The sequence below is a fragment of the Sitophilus oryzae genome, unplaced genomic scaffold (genome assembly GCF_002938485.1).
Source record: "Sitophilus oryzae breed Bouriz unplaced genomic scaffold, Soryzae_2.0 scaffold_374_pilon_pilon, whole genome shotgun sequence".
Classification (NCBI taxonomy): domain Eukaryota; kingdom Metazoa; phylum Arthropoda; class Insecta; order Coleoptera; family Curculionidae; genus Sitophilus; species Sitophilus oryzae.
This window is the reverse complement of record NW_022146945.1, coordinates 1,243,699-1,266,035: the sequence shown is the minus strand read 5'-3', so window position 1 is coordinate 1,266,035 and position 22,337 is coordinate 1,243,699. Positions and strand designations below refer to the sequence as shown.

At 33.1% G+C, this 22,337-nt stretch overlaps 1 protein-coding gene across 2 annotated transcripts in view; it reads right to left on the bottom strand.

Annotated features, from left to right (window-relative positions):
• Positions 1-22,337, bottom strand: part of LOC115885106 (protein apterous-like) — a 331,311-nt gene extending 308,974 nt beyond the window's left edge. For both annotated transcript variants that reach the window (XM_030903895.1, XM_030903896.1), the window contains exon 1: positions 21,942-22,337. In XM_030903895.1, the coding sequence (XP_030759755.1) occupies positions 21,942-21,992 (51 nt within the window). In that variant the 5' untranslated portion in view covers positions 21,993-22,337. The remainder of the gene's footprint in view (positions 1-21,941) is intronic.

Below are 22,337 nucleotides of genomic sequence, written 5' to 3'. Positions count from 1 at the left end.
TATGTGGTATGAACTGTATATTTTTGACGCTGTTACTAGGCACTATTGTAAACTGAGTTGGGGAAGAATAAACTTAATGAGGTAAAACCAAAAAGCCTCTAACTTTCTGTATATGATTATTTTTTTATTTGTTTTTAATGTTTTACTAATGTTATGTTCAATAAAATCAAAAAACGAAAAATAAAAGAGGCTTTGTTAATACAGTCTATATAATAATAATAAATGTACTTACTGCTCAGGCATCTGTCAAGTTAGTAATGTATGGCTATCGCTTTTTGATTTTAATAAACATAACATAAGTAAAACATTAAAAACAAATAGAAAATAATCATATAGGGTAGTAATTGTTAATTTCGAAATTTAACTTGATAATGTAATTTTAACAGAACGTCAACGGTTTTTAGTTTTTAGTCGCATCTGTTGAAAAAACTAAAGTGTTCTTGAAGAGCTGTATCAGATATCTTAAATATTTTTTTTATTTGTGTTTTGTTGCTTCCGACGATAACGAGAAGAGATATACACACAACCAAACATATGGAATCATCTATTATTTTTCATAATTTTTGAGACGTATGAAAATTTTATGTTTATGAATAAAACTCAGTCCCTACCAATGGCTTTTAATGAAAAATAATTCATATAGCAATAAAAAAAATTAATCAGTTCCCAAAATAAACAAAATGGTATTTTTTTGCTTTCTGAAACGAAATTAAGATTTAAATTTTTATTGGCCAAAAAGCAAAAACAAAAAGAAAATTGATAATTTTAATATTCCTTGTTGCAACCTCTAGCCCTTATGCAAGCTTCTATCCACGCTGGCATGCTTCTTATTAAATTATCAATGTTGTCTTGGGGTATGTTTCCCCATTCTGCTAATGCTGCATCAATAAGCTGTGCAAGATTTCCTGGATTGTTTCGACGAGCTTAAAATTACCCTTCTTTTGAGCTAGTCCCACAAGTGTTCGATAGGGTTTAGATCTGGTGAACATGCAGGCCAGTTTTTCCAACCTTCCGTTTCAAGGGGTATGGGGAGGTGCATTATCGTACAAGAAGTTAAAATTGTCCCCAATTGCAGTTGTCCAATGATTAACGATTGGCTCTAGCACCAAATCAACATATCTCCGACCCGTTAAAGTGTGTTGAAGTGGTAACAATGGAGTTTTTGATCCCAGTATAATACTTCCCCAGAACGTTACAGTTCCTCCTTTATATCTTGGTACAGATTTGACAGCCTGAAGTCTCGCTCGTCTTCCTGGAGCTCTGAGAACCCGAATTCGATGGTTATCTGATCTTTGGCCAATTCTGGTGTCATCCGAAAAAAGAACATTTTGTCAATTCTCAGTTGTCCAGTTTTGATGTTAAAGGCATCAATTTAGCCGGTCTATTTTATTTTGCCGAGATAACTGTGGGATCCGTAACTCTCTCTTATTGTAAAACCTTCAAGCACGAAGCCTTTTTCTTATGGTTTCAACTGAAACGTTCACACCTGTAGCTGCCAGAAGTTGTCTTTGTAACTCTGGATGAGAAGCATTGGGATTTATTCTAGCAATTTGGCACACAAGGCGGTCTTGTTGTTCAGTTGTGACTCTTTGACGACTTTGTCTGGGCCTATCCTTGTGTGTTCCTAATTCCAAGTACCTTGCACATGTTTTCGATGCAAACCCTGGGTAACGCCTACTATCTCTGCTACGTCTCTTTGGAGCATTCCTTGTTTGGTGAGTGCAATAATGCATCCCCTCTGTACATCTGTTAATCCAACATAAGGCTTTTTTTTATTTTTTTTTTTGGATCGAATGAAAATTACTGGACAATCATGATTTTATTACTGAACACAAAATTCAAAAGAAAATAAATCGCGGCAGTCGTTTATTTTTTATTATCATGTTTATTTACAACATAAAGCCTTATCTTAAAGCTTATTATATACCTAAAAACTGCAAGAAATTTATTTTCCATTATATAGATGTTTTTTTCGTGAGTATTCAATCGGACAAAGACCTAATCGGCAGGCCAAGTCCGCCGACTAAAATACATGAGTTTTGGTACTTGACAGGCCAAGTCCACACGTCGGGTCCGAAAGCCGGATCCGCAGACCGAATCTTTCGGTGTATGTTTTTTTTGTTTGTGTGTTTCGGGGCGCTTATGGACAAAACAGAGATTTTATCATCTACTTGTCGAATAAAAAAACCGCGCCAAAACTTTTAACGCTCTTTCGTCAAATTAATTATCGTAACGTAAACGAAGAAATTCGTCATAAAAAGCATGAGTTTATTCTTGGGTAGTAGTACTTAATAGTTACTTATATAATAGCTCTAAAATCCTAAAAGGCTCATGGCTTGATTGGTTATATTTCTCCATTTGTTTCTCCCTTTCGCCTTTATTTATTCTCCATCCCATCCACTCTTATCCTTCTCAAGTCCTCTGCTACATCATTTTTCCATCTAATTCTCGGTCTCCGAGAATCCGAGAATCGTCTTCCATCTAATTCTCGGTCCTCCTTCTCTTTCCACTTCACGTTTCATTATCATATTAGGAATTCTTGCTTCAGCCATTCTTACAATGTGTCCCAGCCATCTCAGTCTTTGTGCTCTTGCTACTCCCGTTATACTGGGTGCTCGATATAGTAGCTTTAATTCTTCATTTGTTCTTCTGGTCCATATGTTGTCTATTTTCATTCCTCCAGAAATCTTCCTCAGTATTTTTCTTTCCCAAATCTTTAGCCTCGAACTTTCCGTTGCATTGAACATCCACGTTTCACATGCATACAGCACTATTAGTACTATCATTGTTTGGTACATTCTGATTTTTAAACTTCTAGAAATGTTCTTACTCTTAATAATTTTCTGTAATGCGCTGACACATCTATTTCCTGTCATTATTATTGCCATAATTTCTTGAGTTACATTTGGATTCCTTAGAAATACGGCTCCTAGATATGTGAATGTATCTACTTCCTCAAACTTGTATCGTTTACCTCTCTCAGAATTCCATTGTAGACATCTTCCCTTCTCAAAATCCCTATCTGACCACTCCACATTTCCTTTTCTTCTTATTAAACACTAAGTCTACTTTTTGCGCTTGATTTTCTAGTCTTTTGGTCACCGATATCAGCTCTTTCCATTCTCTTGCTAAGATAACTAAATCATCGGCAAAGGCTAAGCACTGGTGTCTTTTTGTATAGAGAAGACCCTCTCTGTTGATTCCCGCATCTTTTATAACTTTTTCTAATACTACACAAAACAGGACTGGAGATAGTGGACCCCCCTGTCTTAATCCGTCCCTGATTATAAATTTTTCCGTTGTTTTCTTGTTTACTTTGACTTCATTTACTGTCTACTGGAGTGTCAATTTTATCATCTTGGTCAGTTTCTTGCTAACCCAATAGTTACTTACTTAATAGTTATTATTGGAAAGTTTTACAAGAGTATACTAATGAAATACTCTTTTTCTTTGTAGTTATCGTATTTCCTAATTTGTCCAGCAAGAGAAGAAGCAATTTCACCAGATAAGATTCAATCAAATTTGATAAAAAGTTTATAAAAGTTTTTATTCCCAACCAAATGTTTTATTTTGGTTTACATTATTCATTGACTAAAACTCTAATGTCGCCGTTCTGATTTTTACAGTTTCGAAACGACATCGTCCAACCTACGGCTATGTTTTTTTCGTCTTATGTACCAATACACTTTGTTCTAATCTACTAATCCATCAATTTCGGTTGATCGACATCGACTTGACACACTCGCAGGCGTGATCAAAAGTAAAATTTCCGATCCGCTGCGGTCGGCGATGAAAAAATCCCAGATAAAAACGGACGACGTCAATATAGAGATGGAGAGATAAGGACAGTGTTTTGAAAGTGTCACAGTTAATTCCAGGGATGGGTAAATGTCCGATCACGTTAAGTTTACTACTTTTTAACGTGTTTGCTATGTAATCTAGATATACTGTATGTCCCCGGATTGTTTTTACAAGAGGAAAAACTTTTTTAATATTGACATTTTGAGATAAATGCATTCTTCATAAAAAAGTTTGCTTCTAAAATTGTTAATCCCATTTATACTTTTGCAAATGTCAATACCGTTTTAGAGAAAATTAAAAAAAACATGAAAATATGGAAGAATTTTTTGTCCTAAAAATCAAATGGCATTTATATAGTAATATAATTTCGATTTCATTCTTTGATAGATAGTTATTATTAATTTTGATTAACGTCATATATGTTTTGCTATTGTTAAAGTGTCACATTTTCCGATAAATATTATCACCCTTTCCGTAGCCATTGAACTAAATAAATTTTGTGCTTCTTTAACGTTTTAAAGAAGCAAAAAATATGACGTTAATTAAAATTCTACCAATAAAATGCTATCAATAAAAAATGAAATTTTCTAAAAAAGAATGGACAACAGATTAGATGGACCACAGAAATTACACCATAATACCCAAGAGGAATTAAGAGACCTAGAAGAAGACCAAACCTAATATTTTTTCGAAGAAAAATTTATGATTAATTCAAAAAAATAAAAAATTACCCAATTTATCATTCCAGTCCAATAACTATGATGATTATTTTTTGTCAATAATGAAATGTATTGACTAATTACATTTTAAATATCTTGCGAACTGTTGCACGTAGCGATTTAACATTGGGCGCGTTCAGGGAACACAGCCGCTGACATTCAGCGTAGAATTTTGCTGACCAGCAGCTTACGATATTCCATAAACGGCACAAAGCAGCAGAAAGAACAAGAAACAGTATCTGTCTCATGTGCTCTCTGTCTACTATAAAAATTTGATAGAAATAAAAATAAATCGTCTTCGTCAAATCGACCTATAATCGATCTTTAGTCTTTAGAATAAAATCTATTTTGAAAAAAGAATTATTATTACAGGTTGGGGGATTATTTAATATATTATTTGACAATACAGTATTAAACATTAAATTTCTAAAAAATAACAGTTTAATTATAAAAATAATTTTACCTATACACCTAAACAAAACAACTTAAAATAACAGGAACTGGCAGTTCGACCAAGTCACCTTTTACGCATTTTTTTTTTCGATGGTATGATACAAATAAAATTACTGAGGGTGTAAATACCCTACAATAGAAAAAAACGACGTCAGGGGTGATGTGGAGGTGAAGATTGCTGTTACTTTATAAGTAAACTTATATAGCGAATATTATCGATCGTTATTTATAAGCCAACTAAGCGCAATTTTTTTCGATCAGACGGTATTATAATTACAATCAAAAGTTATTTATGCTGATTTAGATTTTTTCAGAAAGTAATATTTTTTCTTAATTTCATTGTATTTAGAAAAGTCGACATTCGAGATGGAAATCAAGTTGAATTTTCTTTATATCTTTAACTTCTTCGATCTCTATTTACAAGTCTTTTTCGAACGTTTTAGATTAACCTACTGCTTTGTAACTTTTTTGGTAACAAATATCCCTATTTTTTAAAGATTCGATTAACTACGATTGACTACATACTTCAAAAAACCATAAAAAGTAAACAATAAACTGAGAAAATTAAAGTTATTTTTAGTTATTTTACATTAGTTGACCACAGTTGGCCTAAGACAAGTCAACCTTAATCTATTTCCTTAGATTACGGCTGACTTGTCTCAGCCTAAATATTTACCGCTGAGAATTTTGCACAGCGGCTGACTGTTGCTGTTCGTCAGAATAGACCGTTTAGGGAAATCGCTTACTCAGCCACTCAGCCGCTGACCGTCCCCGAACGCGCCCATTTTTTACGTAAAAAATCACGGAAATGTATATTTTTTACTCAGTAGTTTTATAGAGATACGGACGAAAAGTTATTGCTCTTCAAAACAGTTAAAACACATGAAGCTGGCGTCCCCTACAAATAGGAGTTATATTGACCTCAAAATCAAATTTCTCATGTCAAAAAACTTCGAGACACCAATTTTCATCCAAATATTGACGTCACTTCAGAAATTATTCTGAAAATTTCACACCTCTACTTTTCAACTAATAACATGCTTTAATGTTGACTAGTTACCATGGCAACTAAAAAAATTTCCGGAAATTTTTTCGAGGCGCCACGAAACTTTAGTGGAAATTTTTTGACAGTTGAAAAGGTAAACATAAGATCTACAATCATAATGTGAATGAACTACAATGTCTATATATTGAAATATTACCCATTTGAGTTTTAGCATTTGATGTAACTAAGGTTGGTAATATTTTTTATTTAATTTCATTTCTCTCTTTAACTCATTTCTTCGAAATTGCCATGTTCTAAAAAATATAGTTCTGCCGCCTTTATTTAACTAAAGCTGGTATTTTTCTATTTAACGAAATATGATGGATATACACTTGATTTTGATTTTCGGGTGTTATCTGGTTTTATATTTTCAATTTCTTCTTTAATGACTTGTTGGTTTACTTTTCCAAATCGCGACATTTCGCTATACACTTCTTACTCTACGTACAGACGTTTTAAAACTAGTAATAGCTTAATGACAGAATCGCAAACAAAAATGACAAAACACATAATATGTCAAAAACATCAATACCTTGGCCAACTTAACAAATTGAAATTATTTTAAAATGTCATGTTGGATTAATATTTTTTTTCAAATTTAGGTGTGAAATTTTCTTACCGAATACCACGCAAGCTTAAATTATTCCTGGAAATTTTCTTTCGGGCACGAATATTTTAGGAAAATTATCCCTCGTCTTCGACTCGGGAACTCTAATTTTCAAAATATTCGTGCCCTCAAAAAAATTTCCGAAAATAATTTAAGCTCTTGTGATATTATAAGTGAAAAAATTGAAATAAATTGAAACTTCTACATCCTGTATCTCCGAAACTAGGCAATTTAGGACATACATTTATACGAACTTTTTTACTTATTTCTCTCTACAGAATATGCTGCCGTTTCCGGAATACAGTTCGGACCACCCTATATACTATCATAAGATCATGAAAAAGGCACACGTATTATAAAATCAATTATGCTTAATATTCTATATAGTCTAATTTTCTGTCAATTTCTCCTGTGTGAACATCATACCATCTTGGGTTTAACTGACTTTAACAGAAAAGTTTCAATTAAGAGAAAGTCCTACTCACATAGAATCTGGAACCAAGTCTTACTCAAGACTCATAGAACCTTTTCTATAGATACTCCCAATTTCCATGTTAGTAATAGAAATAAGTTAGGACACAGCTATTTGCAGATTTTGTCAATCAAATGTCATTTGATATGAGCCTGGAAAATGTGGGGTTCTTCGTACTAGACAATGATAGGTCATTGAGAAAGAGCTGTATGGAAGGCTCAATCTCCAAGTTGCTAGACTTTTTGAAAAGGTAAGGACTGGAGAATGTAAAATACTAAAATAGATCCAAAAAAAATTCCGTTGCAGTGGAAGAGGCCTCAAATATATAATCTAATAGAAATAAGTTCAAATGCAAATTCTTCTTCTTCTTCTTTTACTTATTTGAGATCTTTCGATCTGTTAATTTTAAGGTTGCCTCTGTAGGAGTTCTTGGGAGATGGACTGCCAATTGTTTTTCCATCTTTTTGGAGGTCTCTTACCCGGCTGTCTCTTACCCCTGGGTTTCCCTTAAAGGGCTATGCTTGGCCTGTTTTCTTCCATGCGTTTTACGTGTGCGAACCATTGTCTTTTTCTTTGCCTACCCCATCTCACTACGTCCTGTATTCCACATTGTTGTCTGATATTTGTGTTTCTAATTCTGTCTCTTCTAGTCTTTCCCACTATGGTTCTTAAGTTCTTCATTTCAGCGACTCTTAACATGCTTTTGGTCTCGGATTTCTATGCCATATGTTATTATTGGTCTGATGCAGGTCTTATAAATTTTAATTTTGCTGTCTGTTCGCATAAAGGGGTTTGTCCACACTATTTGTCTCAGACATCCTGACGTGGCCGTTGCTCTGTTTATCTGGCTTCTTAGATCTTTCTCTGGATCATGGTAGTGCGACATATCTATTCCTAGGTATGAACTGTGATACCTGCTCAATAATTTTGTTTTCTACTACCAAGTTGCATCTTACCGGCTCTTTAGAAAAAAAAATGCAAATATTAACATAAATTATTATTAAATATTTTGATCGGTATTTATTTACAACCGTTAATAAACATTAATATCACCACAGGCAACCGCTTATCGATTTCTTTTGCAAAACTACACGAAAGAAGAGAAGAAAAACGGTCTTTATCGGACAGACAGAAATACATTCAGAGTTCAAATTTCAAATCAGGGTTCAACGGCGGCTACCGATGACTGATTCGAAATACTTGGCTCGATAAGAACTGATAACAGTGGGAAACTTTGACACGGGACGGTTTATTTTCGACCCCAATGCGGATGAAGAGATGTTTTCGTTTAGTTCTTAAGGACCGACAGTTTAGAGTCAGAAGTATTTTTTAAAGAAATGATTTATTGCAGCTCTTATTTCTAAAATAACATACATCTGTGAGGCAAGGGTATTGATTTAATTATAGCATGTGATAAAAAAATGTCTAAATTTGTCTAAGATCAGAACTCTATGTCAAAATAGCTATTTATGTAACAAGTTGCGAAATTAATGTGTTTTAAGCACGGGACGCAAAATGCGCGAGTGCTTAAAACACTCTTTTCGCAACGAATTTCATACAAGATTTTTCGTGAAAGCGGATAATTTGAGATTTTGATACTATTATTATTATTTATTTTTAAACATTTTTTTAAATGTTCTGGTAATCGGTTTCTAAGGCATTGTGCATTGTTTAATGACAAAGTTCTGTCAGGCTCAAACGTCGCCGTATTTCCTACAAAATTTTGTGAAAAAATGAGTGATAATGACGAGTCTTTGGATATTCAACAAGCTGCTGAAACTGTGTAAGTGCCCGAGAAGTCGAAAAAGCAAAATAGCAAAGTAGCAAATTCACAAACCTTATTGCATTTTTGAAAAGAAAAGCTTCCGGATCAGGCAAAGAAATCAAAAATATTTATAAAACTGGAAATAGAACGCTTTATGACAGAAGCCGATGACAAAGAATTCCTGTTAGCTAAAGTTGTCTTAATCGTTGGAGTATTTGGAGCATGTAGGAGGGAAGAAATCACGTTTTTGACCGTAGATGCCATTAAAGATTGTCAGTCATTTATTAGTTTGAAGATTCCGAATATAAAAACTCATTTTCCAAGAGTGTTTACGATTATTGAAGGATCAATAGATGGTATCAATTTCTTACATGTATTTCGTAAGTACGCAAAACTTCGACCACTCAATGTGACACATCAGCGATTCTTCTTGACGTATCGAAAAAATCAATGCTCTACCTTGCCAGATGGAATCAATACAATTGGAGGTATATCACAAAAGATAGCGGAATTTCTTGGACTCTCCAACGCCATTAAATACACTGGTCATTTTTTATAGGCGCAGCTCTGCAACAATGCTGGCAGATTCAAGAGCGGATATAACCGTTTTAAAGCGACATGGAGGACATCAAGCTCGGTTGCTGAAGGTTACATTGAAAATTCGATTGAATAGAAAACCGAAATAGCAAAAAGAATCATGGGACAGAAAGATACGCCAAATACGAAATTAAAAGCAGTTCACGTAGGAGCAGAAGCTACCAGCATTGCTAGTACAAGAAATTTACTTATTCCGACTCCTACAACTTGCATTTCTCTTAGAGACGAAAAGTTGGATGCCTCTTATATTCCCTTTAATAATTTAAATAATTGTACCTTTAAGATTTATAATAAATATTTTCATTGTTTCTAACAGTTCATTTTTTACTTTTAGGCACTAGTCCCTAAACGAGTGTCACTTTTAGATACTAGTCATAGACAAACAAATAAAAAGAGACTGGCAAATTAAATGGCAAAGAGAGGGACAACGTTCCCGTAGCGCAACTCAGAACGCATTGCGTCTATTGGGCCCACTATCTCATTCTAATATAACAAGAGAGAAAGAAGCAGCCATATAAAACGTAATTTCTAAACAGAAATTAGAACAATCGCCTTTCGTTTTCGTCACCATGACAACCAAGATGACAACATCATGACAATTCCTCACGTTTGTTAATTTTTCTTTTGGTGATTTACTTTTTTTTTAAAATCTCCATTTTATTGACTTATGAATATGGATAGGGAACAAATTTCTTTGTTCCATATAGGTATTTATATTTTGTTACTTATAATTTTAGATTATACTCTTTGTTATTTTATTTGCTGCAGGAGCCAGTATCATCTATTTTCTATATGTATTGTGCCCCTTTCTCTGATAGATATGTTAAAGACACCCGGTAAAATAAAAGTAAGTAGTTATATTTATCATTTTATTAAGAAAAAAGTAGAACTAGTAGTGTCAAAAATATTTCGAACCTCTCTTAACATAACAAATTAATACAATTAATTTTTTTCATATTTTGGGTAGGTAGTTTATAGCTGGTTTATAGTAACCAGAAACTTTATTAATATACCTTATTTCTTTTACTTTTGTTTTAGGATTAAAACTGGACTTGAAAATAGTTCAGGATCATGATTCTCGTAAAGTCTTCTTTGCTTGGATATTCACTTTGTTATTGCAAGTAGGCAGTTTTTTCGAAAATGAGATTTTTAATGCCCTTTAAAAAATTTGGCCGATCGTTTCCTGCAACAGTCAGTTCTTCTGCATTTAAAATTGGTAGGTGGGTGGAATAGACACTGTTATTTTTTGTTATTATATTATAAAAAGTTTATTTATTTTTATGTATAAATAAATATGTTTATAAAACAGTACAATTTTTGCTTTTTTATAATTTCCCTTATAATAGTAATATCCTTTCGTTCTGAAAGAAACTGCAAATTTTCACTTAAACTGATTTATTCCCTACATCACGTTCCCTTTACGTGGTATGATACTAGTGCCTAAAAGAATGTCATTTCGAATCTCAAATAAATATCAAAAACTGTCAATTTCGAAACGCTTTCACAAAAAATTATTATCTTTATTTTTTATTTACAAAATTATTTACAAATTCAATTACTTTTTAGAGTTGCCTTTGCAGCAACGTAGAATAATGTTAGATATTGTGCTTAAACTATTTTAGACAGCCTGTTAGACGTTTCAGAATTACTTTCAAAAATTAAACTTTATGTACCTGTATAGGCGGTTTTCGGGCTCAGAATTATGTTGTGATGAAAAACAAAATTCGGTTATAATTCCCCAATATGTCCCATGTTGCCGAATTTCAAAGAACATCATGATGTAGGTAAACTATTGATTTGTATTAATATTGAATATGTATTTATCAGCAATTTCAGGACAAACTAAAACAACAATTCGTTAGTACCTTATTGGAAGCTCAAATTGCTGCATTTTGTTGATATTTGTGATATGATTATTGTAAAAGAATCGATGATTTGCTAAAAAAATGTCAAAATGTTGTATCAAACCGAATCTTCAACGTTCTTTGTTATTTATTTATATCTATTTTTTATGTTTTAATTTGTTTTTAATATTCAGTATTTTTATTATTAACATTGCGTTATAGTCGTATTTGCAACATGTTAAACCTCAATAAAAAAAAGATTAAAATATGAAATCAATCAGTAACTGTATCTGCATAAGATTCCAAAATGATGCAATAATATTAGAATATTTTGTATATCCTTTGAATATTTTTCCACTTTTAATATTTAAAATGAAAAATACTTTCTTGTACGTTAAACAGTCTAACGCTAGATAATGAAATATGATTATTTTATAAGTAGTAACTTACATGCTACAAAATAATTTCCGTCCATGTATAGTGTATATAGTTATATTTGATACTAAGCTGGCATTTCTACATCGTGTATCCTTAGACACATGACGCAGAAAAGATTCTACATCATATATGTATCAACTTATTCAGAGCTGATTTAAATCTGTAAGATGATTTTTCTAGCGTAATAATTATGCTACTTAAGCCGGAAAGTAATAAAACATTTGTTATTACTGACGTTTGACATGACAATATCTGCATTCTTTATTAACTAACACTCCACTCTATATAGATGCAGATTTTATGGCTGGGGGTTATATAAATTTATTGTATCCCCCTTTCTTGAGTTATTATTAATCATAAAGTCTCAGGGCTTTGATAGAAGCCAATATTTGAGACGGTTTTATAGATGTTAGTTCTCCATCATTGCAGATAGCAGTCGTACCAAAGTTTATGGCATTAATGTTTGTCGTCTCGGCGCAGTCAGTGATAAGGTGTTCTGATGTTTCCCCATTTTCCCCACAGAATCTGCATTTGCCGTTGTTTCATAGCTTCAATCTACTGAGGTGATCGTTGAGGACACAGTGTCCTGTTAAAAACCCCGTCACAACCCGAAGATTGTTTTCACTTAAATCAAAGAAAATCTTTGATTTTTCTTGGTCGTAAGTTCTGAGAAATTTCTTCGAGTGTCTTAAACCATTGGAGGATTCTCATTGCAGGTTACGAAAGAAGTCTTCCAGGTTCTTGAGTTACGCTTTAAGTTGATTTTCCTTGGGAAGCAGAACGGTACAGTTAGTGGAGTGTTCGCTCCTTTTCTAACTAAATGGTTTGCTTTTTCATTACCTTCTATCCCTTGGAGCGTTGGCACCAATAGGAGGACTTATTTTCTTGGCCTAATTTGTTCAATTTCTCTAAGCGTTTTTTGACCAACTTCGAATTGATGGTTACTGAGTTCATCGCTGTTAACCACTCTATATAAGAATTAATCCATTCGAGACAGTATATGAATTGTAGTACCTACGAGGTATTCTGAAGCAACTAAAGTGGATACAATTGAGTAGCAATGAGACAAAACATTCCCATTGAAAAATTAATAACTTCAAGTAATTCTTATTTCAAATATCTTCATTTTCAGCAAGCTTACTGTGAAGATCTCTCATCATTCTAGCCATCAATAATGACACACACACCAACATTAGAGACTTCAGTGGACAACCTCTAGCGAACATTAACTCTCCAAATAAAAGAAAATAAAATATGTCCGACTAATGTACATTTAAAAAAATACATATTCATAACTGATTATTTCTATGTAAAACACGTTCCTATCATTCTATTGCACTATGAGTTTGGTATTTTTGTCAAAACAGGTTATTATATTTCATAAATTTATGACTAGGATATGCAAATGAAATTTCTCGCCTGGCGTCTCAAACTTTTTAATTATTTTACTAAACCTATCGATTCTATTATTAATTATGCAAACACCGTATATTTCTACAATTAAAGAATCGTCAAGGAATTCTTTTCAATCAATATTTAAATTACTTTTATCTTTTAAATATAAAATGAATATAAATCTTTGGTGTGATCTGTTGTTATTGATAGATAATCAAAAAGGCTAGAATATTCAAGATTTAATTTGGATTTGCATATTTTCTTCTATAATCTAGTCATCTACAAAACTGTTAATATGCTATTAATCAGCAATCATTATTATTTATTTCTAATTTTATGTAGCAACTTTTTGAACTACTTACCTCCACTTTTTATACAAAAGTTCATCAGAAAAATATAAATTTATAATTAATAGTTAAAAGCATTAGTAGCAAACAGAGCCACGGAAGAATTTGGTCTATGATTTTCTGCTTATGACAAAAAGCATCTTTCTATTATCAGATTGAAGTTTTTAAAAAGCTTGTCAATAATCAACAAAAAAATCTTTTTATAAAAACGACTAAACCGATCAAGATCTAATTCATCTAATTAATCACAGCATTTAATTCTTTCAAATAAGTAGGTGGAACGGAATTGTATACAATTAAACTGTAATTAATTTTAGGTCTTATTATGGTTTTGTAAATATGTAGTAGAAAATTAGTATTCGAGCCATATTTTTAATATGAATGCCACTTTAATATACCAATATTCTTCAAATAAGTATCTAATTTTTAATAAAGATAAATGAGGACTCCAAGAGAGTCTACTACCAAAAATTAATTCAAGGAATTTAGCAGATGAGACAACAGTAATTGAAAGATTGAAGATTTAACAAGAGATATCTACAGACCAGATGTCTTTTACAAGTTACTGAGGAAGATTAAGCATATCTGTATTAAGAGTTCTCCAGTTCGGGAATATTTAGTTGATGTGTGTAAATAAACAAATAACACATTTCTTTTCCAACAGGCATACACCCAAACAAAAGACAATTAAATAATAGAAATATTAACATATTGTTTGACTAATAACTTACCATTTTCATTTTATATTATTATTATTCAAAATCTGTATTGTCTTTCATGGTTTGTATGACAAATGAGAAGTTAATCACCGCGATCTTATAGATCTACCTAGATATGACCGAGGATATAACTCATCACACAATCTTAAAGCTTTGGCGAAAGCTAGTATCTGAAACAGTTTTCAAAAGGTTAGTTCTGCATCTCCGATATCAGTCGTACCAATGTTTATGGCACGAATAGATGTCATTGGGTTATTTCTTGTTTCCGATAGTTTCTATCTAAGACAAGTTGTACAGATCTATCGAGACACGCCTCTAAGTCACATTTTTTTTTCTAGAATAGCTTGGATGGTGACTTAAGCGATGCTGTTCCTGCAGAAGGTTGCACAAGGGATCCAAGTGTTAAATCCCTTTATAATGCACCCCTGCGTCTAATAGAATAGAAGAGAGAAGAAAAAGGCAATATCTCTTGCCAAAAAGTTTTCTTGTTAATTCTTTACTCATCTGAATATAATTTTCACTCACAATCTTATATTTACACGTATACAAGTTAAAGAGAAATTACTTAGGCTTCTGCCAAGAGGTTCTTCAAGGGGCCTCCACGAATACAAAACTAATAACAGGCTCGAGACTTTTTAATACAAAATTACTCGCTCGTTACAGAAGAGGGCAAAATTCCGGCGAGATTGTGGCGCGTCAGGCCGAAAATAGCCGTGCAAAATCACGCTTCTCCACCTAAAAATGCAGTCGGGCCGCGCCGCGCGATCTTAATCAGTTTACCTGTTAATCTGCCTCGCCGAGCGACGTAAAAAGGTCAACAGCATGCGTCGCGAGGGAGATCGTGACTTTTTCATCTCGCGCCTCTCAGCGTGCGACCCGAGAACAGAACCGTCCCACGACGAAGAAGAAGATGAACATTTTCCGAAAATGGTTTAATATCTATAATCTGTAGCGGTCGCGATGGAAACACTATAGCGAGACAGGCACGCATAACAGCGTTGAAGAGTTGGGACGGATAGAGAACATCAATGCAAGGTTGATTTTTTTCGTTTTGTCGAAATTTGGTGTCTTCTTTCGTTTATTATCATGAAATATTAATATTTAATAACTGACTTTATTCAAATGAAAGTTGTTTACAAATAAAAACAATATACACACAACCAAACTTATATGGAATCACTCTTTATTTCTGACTAAATTTCTTGCAATGAAAAGAATTGGTATACAACTTTAAGATAAGGTTTTTTGTTCTAAATAAACATGATAATAAAGAATAAACGACTGCTGTGATTTATTTTCTTTCCAATTTTGTATTAATTTTGCGAGTAAAATCACGATAGTCCGGTAATTTTCAGTCCATCAAAAAAAAACAATGCTTTCTGTTGGATTAAAAGATGTATAGAGGGGAATAATTATTGCTCTCATTGAACAAGGAATTCCCCAAAGAGACGTAGCAGAGATAGTAGGCATTGCTGAGGGTGTTGCCTAGACATACAAGGTCGTCAAAGAATCACAACTGAACAACAAGACCGCCATGTATGTCAAATTACTAGAATAAATCCCAATGTTTCTCATCCAGAGCTACAAAGACAACTTCTGGCAGCTACAGGTGTGATTTCGTGCTCGAGGATTGTGCAGCAGAAGAGAGCTACGGATTCCACAGTTATCTCAGCAAAATATATTTGACCGGCTAAATCGATGCCTTCAATAACTGAGAATTGGCAAAATGTTCTTTTTTCGGATGAGACCAGAATTGGTCTAAGGTCACATGACCATCGAATTCGGGTTCTCAGAGCTCTAGGAAGACAAGCAAGACTTTAGGCTGCTAAATATGTATCAAGATATATAGGAGGAGCTGTAATGTTCTGGGTACGTATTATGCTGGGAGCAAAAACTCCGTTATTACCACTTCAACAAACTTTAATGGGTCGGAGGTATGTTGATTTAGTGCTAGAATTGGTGAGCGAGAATTGGTAGCGAGAATAGTGCTTTGGAGAGCTGCAATTTGAGATAATTTTAACTTCATGCACGATAGTGCACCTCCCCATACCAGCAAAGTGATTAGAGAACGTCTTGAAATGGAAGGTGTAATGTTTTTTTTTGTTTAGCCTGCGTGTTCACCAGATCTAAACCCTATCGAACACTTGTGGGACCAGCTCAAATGAAGAGTTAGAGCTCGTCGAAACAATCTCGGAAATCTCGCACAGCTTATTGATGCAGGATTAGCAGAATGGGAAAACGTACCACAAGACAACGTTGATAATTTAATAAAAAGCAGGCCAGCGCGGCTAGAATTGGGGCTAGAGGCAGCAACAAGGATTATTAAAATTATCAATTTTCATTTTGTTTTTGCTTTTTGATCATTAAAAATTTAAATCTCATTTCGTTTGAGAAACCAAGAAAAATACCATTGTGTTTATTTTGGGAACATAATAATTTTTTTTATTGCTATATGGATTATTTTTCATTAAATATCATTGGTAGGTAAGGACTAAGTTTTATTCATAAACACAAAATGTTCATACGTCTCAAAAATTATGAAAAATACCTAATAGATGATTCCATATATTATAAGTTTGGTTGTGCGTAACTACAGAATTTCAGATCTTGCTTGGCTCAGTCTAGCTTAATAGCTACTCAACTAAACCAAGAAGATCTGTTAACAAACCTAAGAAACTAAGCGAACTATAAAAATAAAAAACTTAGCATTAGAGGAAAAAAGCAACCTTGTATTGATGTTCTCTATCCGTCCCAACTCTTCAACGCTTTTATATGCGTGCCTTTCTCGCTATAATGTTTCCATCGCGACCGATACAGATAACATTAATATATCTATTTATGAAATTAGGGTATAAGCGTTATATAACAAAAATTAACGTAACATAAATACATACATACAGAGACAAAGACAAATTAATAACAAGATTCAACAGCAATATTATCAATTTCCATTCTGCGGTTCTAATAAATGCTTTTTATACCTTGTTTTAAATGAGTTTACATTTAAGTAATTTAAACTTGGGAGTATAAGGTTATCATCATCATTTTCAGCTTATTCAACATTTCCAAGTATGGTGTAGCCTCCCTTACATACCTTGTTTTTACTTGGGCCCATTGTTTTCTATTGTCGGCTCTGCGGGCCCAAGTTATCCCTGCTAATTTCCTAATATCATGGTCCCTTCTCAGGTTTGGTCTTCTTCTAGGTCTCTTAATTCCTCGTGGGATTCCTCCCATGTTGTAATTTTTGTGGTCCATCTGTTGTTCGTCCTTCTTGGCAGGTGTCCTGCCCATTGCCACTTGAGGATTGGATTCTGTGGACAATTCTGTGGATTCAATTACCTGGGTATTTTGTCGTATCCACTCTATTCTTTTACGGTCTCTCTTGGTTATTCCCAGCATATTTCGTTCCATTAAACGTTGTGCGACCTGCAGTTTCCTTATGATGTCCGTTTTAAGTATCCAGGTTTCGCATGACTGGTAGTACACACTGGTAGAATGTTTTCTTCTTTAGATAGAGTGGCAATCTAGATTTGAACATGATTGAGGTTCTTCCATAAGTACTTCATGGTAACTTAATCCTTCAGTTGATTTCTGGTAGTATATAGATCCCGAGCAATGCATTAGTATACGGTTATAACAGTAAACTGCTAAACTATTTGAAAAAACTATGGTAACTTTCTCTGCCGAAATAGCAAAATAAAGTTTCCAATTTCCTAGTTGGACGAATCAAGATGGATTTCATGACAATAGATAAAAGTAAGAGACCAAACCATTTTCGGAAAATTTTACAAATCAAAAAATAATAGACTCGTCATAATTAAAGAATATTGAAAAAGCAAAAGTATTACAATAATTATTATATGATATTTGGTGACATTTTTTTGTATGAAGATAAATCCGTAATAAACCTAGGCAAATTGCAGCACTACAAGAAAAATCAGGGGATGTATTTAAGAAAATGTTTTTATTGGAGAGAAAGAACTTGAAGAGATAACCTATAATATAGAGATAACCTATAATATTAGAACCTTTTGGTTCTAATATTTTATCAATAATGAATTCTAACGTTAAATATTAAAAGAACATAATCAATACTGTACCTATCTCTGTATATGATAACAAATTCACCCAATAATAAATGTGAAATTTCAAAATATTCTAATAAAGAGATTTATTGACAATTTCCTACCATATGTATATTTAAAATAATATTATCTATAACTATTATAGACCTACTATCTTGCTCTGAAAATATTTAATCGTAACGTATATCTGCATTCGTAAGAAGTGAAAGCTATTAACTTTATCTTGATATTAAAATAATACTGGTTTGATGTTTGTCTATCTGGAGTATCGGATAGCCTTTCGGAGAATGATATTAATTATTCATATCTTTGATCGACATCAAATTTGAAACGCTGGTGCAGTTTTAATCAAAGAGAAAGATTATGAACTTCAATCGCGCGAGGAACTTTTCACTTATTTATTAAACAAAAATATTGGTCTCATATTTAATTCTAATATGTTCCACATCAAAATATTACAATCGAACAAAAATTTTTGATTTGGAAGTTCCTTATTACTTAGTACAAGAGTTTTTGTATAATAAAATTTAAATTGTCAGTAAAGGAAGCTATTTCCCTACAACCCACCAGGTTTTTAACCCGCCATTTAACATAAGATTTCCCACATTGCACACATCATTCTGTAGGGCAAAATATTTTATATATCAACATCGACAGTGAAAAAAATATATTATAGGTAGGTAATTCTCTGTTATTATCAAATTTGCAGTTTTTGATTATTAAATTTTAATGTCGTATGCTCAATGTTTTTAATAAATATTAATCCAGTCATCATGCCCGTAAGACACTTTCGATATTTCAGTTTATTAGAATTATTTTTTAGGAAGAAATTTAGTTACTCTAAGGACAACCCTTTCGAGAAACTATTTTTTTCACTACAGGCAATAGTGTTGCACTCGTTACATGCAATATCTATTCTGACTCTACATAAGAAATCATAATTTGATCAAAGAGACAACGTTCGTTGTTGTTCATAAAGCTTCATTCAGAACCTCCCAATTAATGGAACAAATTAGTGGTTTCAATTACACTTTATACTTTTTAGTTTACAATCATTCACAATGTCTAAAAAACACAATTAAAATTAATAAGATATCCTAGTAACAGCTTGCGGTAGTCTGTTGTATCCATAGAGAAAGCATACATAGTATTTAGCTTATAAAACAATAAACTTTTGACTTCTAATCAATATTTTTCTTGACAGGTGATAATCAAAGGCCAAAATGACATTCTTCGCAAATTTTGAAGTATAATTAGTGGAAAAGTCAAATGTTTGTTAACTTTTTCCACTAATTGAAAATTACTACCAATAATTATGAATTTCTGAATGCTTACATTAAAATTAGGTGAACAAACTTCTACGACTAATTGAAACTACTAATTTATTCCACTGATTTCGAGGTTCTAAATGAAGCTTAAGTCTCACGCAATAGTTTCTACTGATCTTTATTCTAAGCTGACACTATCCGGTGGAGTTTTTTAGATATATTTGACTGTTCCTTCTATCCTAATCGCAAATAAGATCGTGTTCATCCACTGTTTTCATAATAATTATATTTCTAATAAGCTGCTGTCCCAATACTTTGGACAAAATTTAATAATTTGTTTTTCTAAATCTCTCGCCTTTATTTAAAAATAAATCAGTAATAATGTTGCTAGAACATCCAGTTGTAAATGTTAAGATGTCTATACCACATGCTATTATACGTTCTTTATAACAAGCGCAGTATCTAAAATAAATTTCCTATTTGAATGAATGAAATGTTTTAGTAATTGAAGATCGATAATGAAGGTTCTTTTCACAACAGATTGAACAGATTCAAACACAGAAAGTAAAACATTGATGTTCATTGTGATCTACATTATTGATTACTAATCGGTATATACTACTTTTAGACAGCTCGGAATCTCCTACTACCAGAAATAATCAACAGAAGAAACAGTTGGAATGGAGTACTTATGGAAGAAACTCAATCATATTTAAATCTAGAATGCCACTCTATCTAAAGAAGATTCGGCCAATGTGTATCACCAGTCATGACCTATGCATGCGAAACCTGGACACTTAAAATGAACACCATAAGGAAATTGCAGGTCGCACAATGCTCAATGGGACGAAACATGCTGGGAATAACCAAGAGATACCGTAAAATAATTTAGTGGATACGACAACAGACCCAGGTAATAGATGTCATCCGCAGAGTCAAATCCCTCAAATGGCAATGGACAGGACACCTGGTAAGGAGAACGGCCAACAGATGAACAAAAAAAATTACAGCATAGTGCCCAAAATGAATTAAGAGACCTAGAAGAATACCGAACCTGAGATGGGACCATGATATTAGGAAATTAACAGTGATAACTTGGACCCGCATAGACAACAATGGGCTCAACTAAAAAGAGAGTATCTAAATATGTGAGGGAGACTACACCATAATTGGAAATGGACGAATAAGCTGAAAATGATGATGATGATTATGACACAATCTAATTGCTGAAGACACACCCTTTATTGAAAGTAAACAGAATCAAGTGGTTTATAACTAATTTCATTAACTCCTTTAATTTCATTAACTCCTAACTAATTTCATTAACAAAATTTATTTTGGAATGCACAGGAATGACAAAATTAACATTTAACTGATCATTGAAATAAATTGTAGTTGAGGTTGGAAACTTCGATGTTACCAGGGTAAGATAAAACAACCAAAACTCTTTACTTTTAATATTGAACTATATCCATGTTAGCATCATCAGCAGATGATTAAAACTCAAAGATTTAAATTCAAATGACAAAACATATTCATTGTTTCAATGGACGATTTAAAAATTTTAATCATCTGCTGATGATGATACCATTTTTTCAGATCTATTGTGGTGCGTGGAAAAGTGAATTAGTATTTTACTTTACTATAGAAATAAAGATATTAACGTGAATAAGTTTGCTGTTCTGATGTAATAAAGATGTCTTCATGTCCTCAATATTAAATTTTAGCAAATTTTAGCACACTGTTTAATTCATGGTCTAAGAAAATGAAAAGTTTTCTCGGTCATTCACAAAGAAATATAATTTATGCGATTATGATATGCACGCTTTTAACGTTCTAACAAGAATAGAATGCTGTAGTTGTTTAAGAGCCTATTATGCTGTATTATCTCCTTCGGCCACATATAATATATTATATTATATTTACACATATAATATATTATATTTCAGAAATCTGCCTAAGGATTAGCTCGATCCTGTCGTGTTAAGCCATATCCAAAATTCCAAACACACGTGCTTTGATTAAGGTTTGCAGAGCTTCAGCATAAAATAGCGAGCAATTTGTTACAAAACCATATAAATTATATATCACTGTCATTCACTGTAATGACAAAACTTCAATCTATTTCGGTATAGTAAGGGAATTTTAAATCATGTCTTTGTTTTCGAAAAAAATTAGTCCAAACATAAGGAATATTTTGTCGATGTTTGCGACCATCAAAATCTTAAATATAAAAAAGTTGTCTTTGTTATCTTTTGTTTGACATAAAATGTTAAATGTCAAATGCTTATTTTGCTACTTTTTCGGACTAGTGAAATGGACTCTTAAGACTTAAAAAAATCCTGTAAAGAAAAAGCGTATGAAACAAGATAAGCAGGCGACTCACCCAGTGCATTCCGTGCGAGACTCGCCTGCCCGCGTCCTCGAACACCCCCATCGGCACCTGCAGCGACGACAACCCCGAGGAACGGACCTCGCGTCCACCCTCCGCGGACACCTTAACCACCACTACGCCGACGGACGGCGTCGTCTTGCGGCCTCGACGTCCTCACCTCAAACTACCACCATCACTACTACCAATCCACACCAACAAACAAGTTTTTTTCTTTCAATATACCCCGAACAACCCCGACAAACAAAAAAATGTTAACAGAACCAACAACAACGACTCAAAAATACCGCGCGAAAAAACCAACTTAAATCAACGTAGTACGTCGTCAGTGATGGGCGTCGCGCATGCCGATGCTGCGGTACGTCGGGGTACACATGACAACCATGCGAG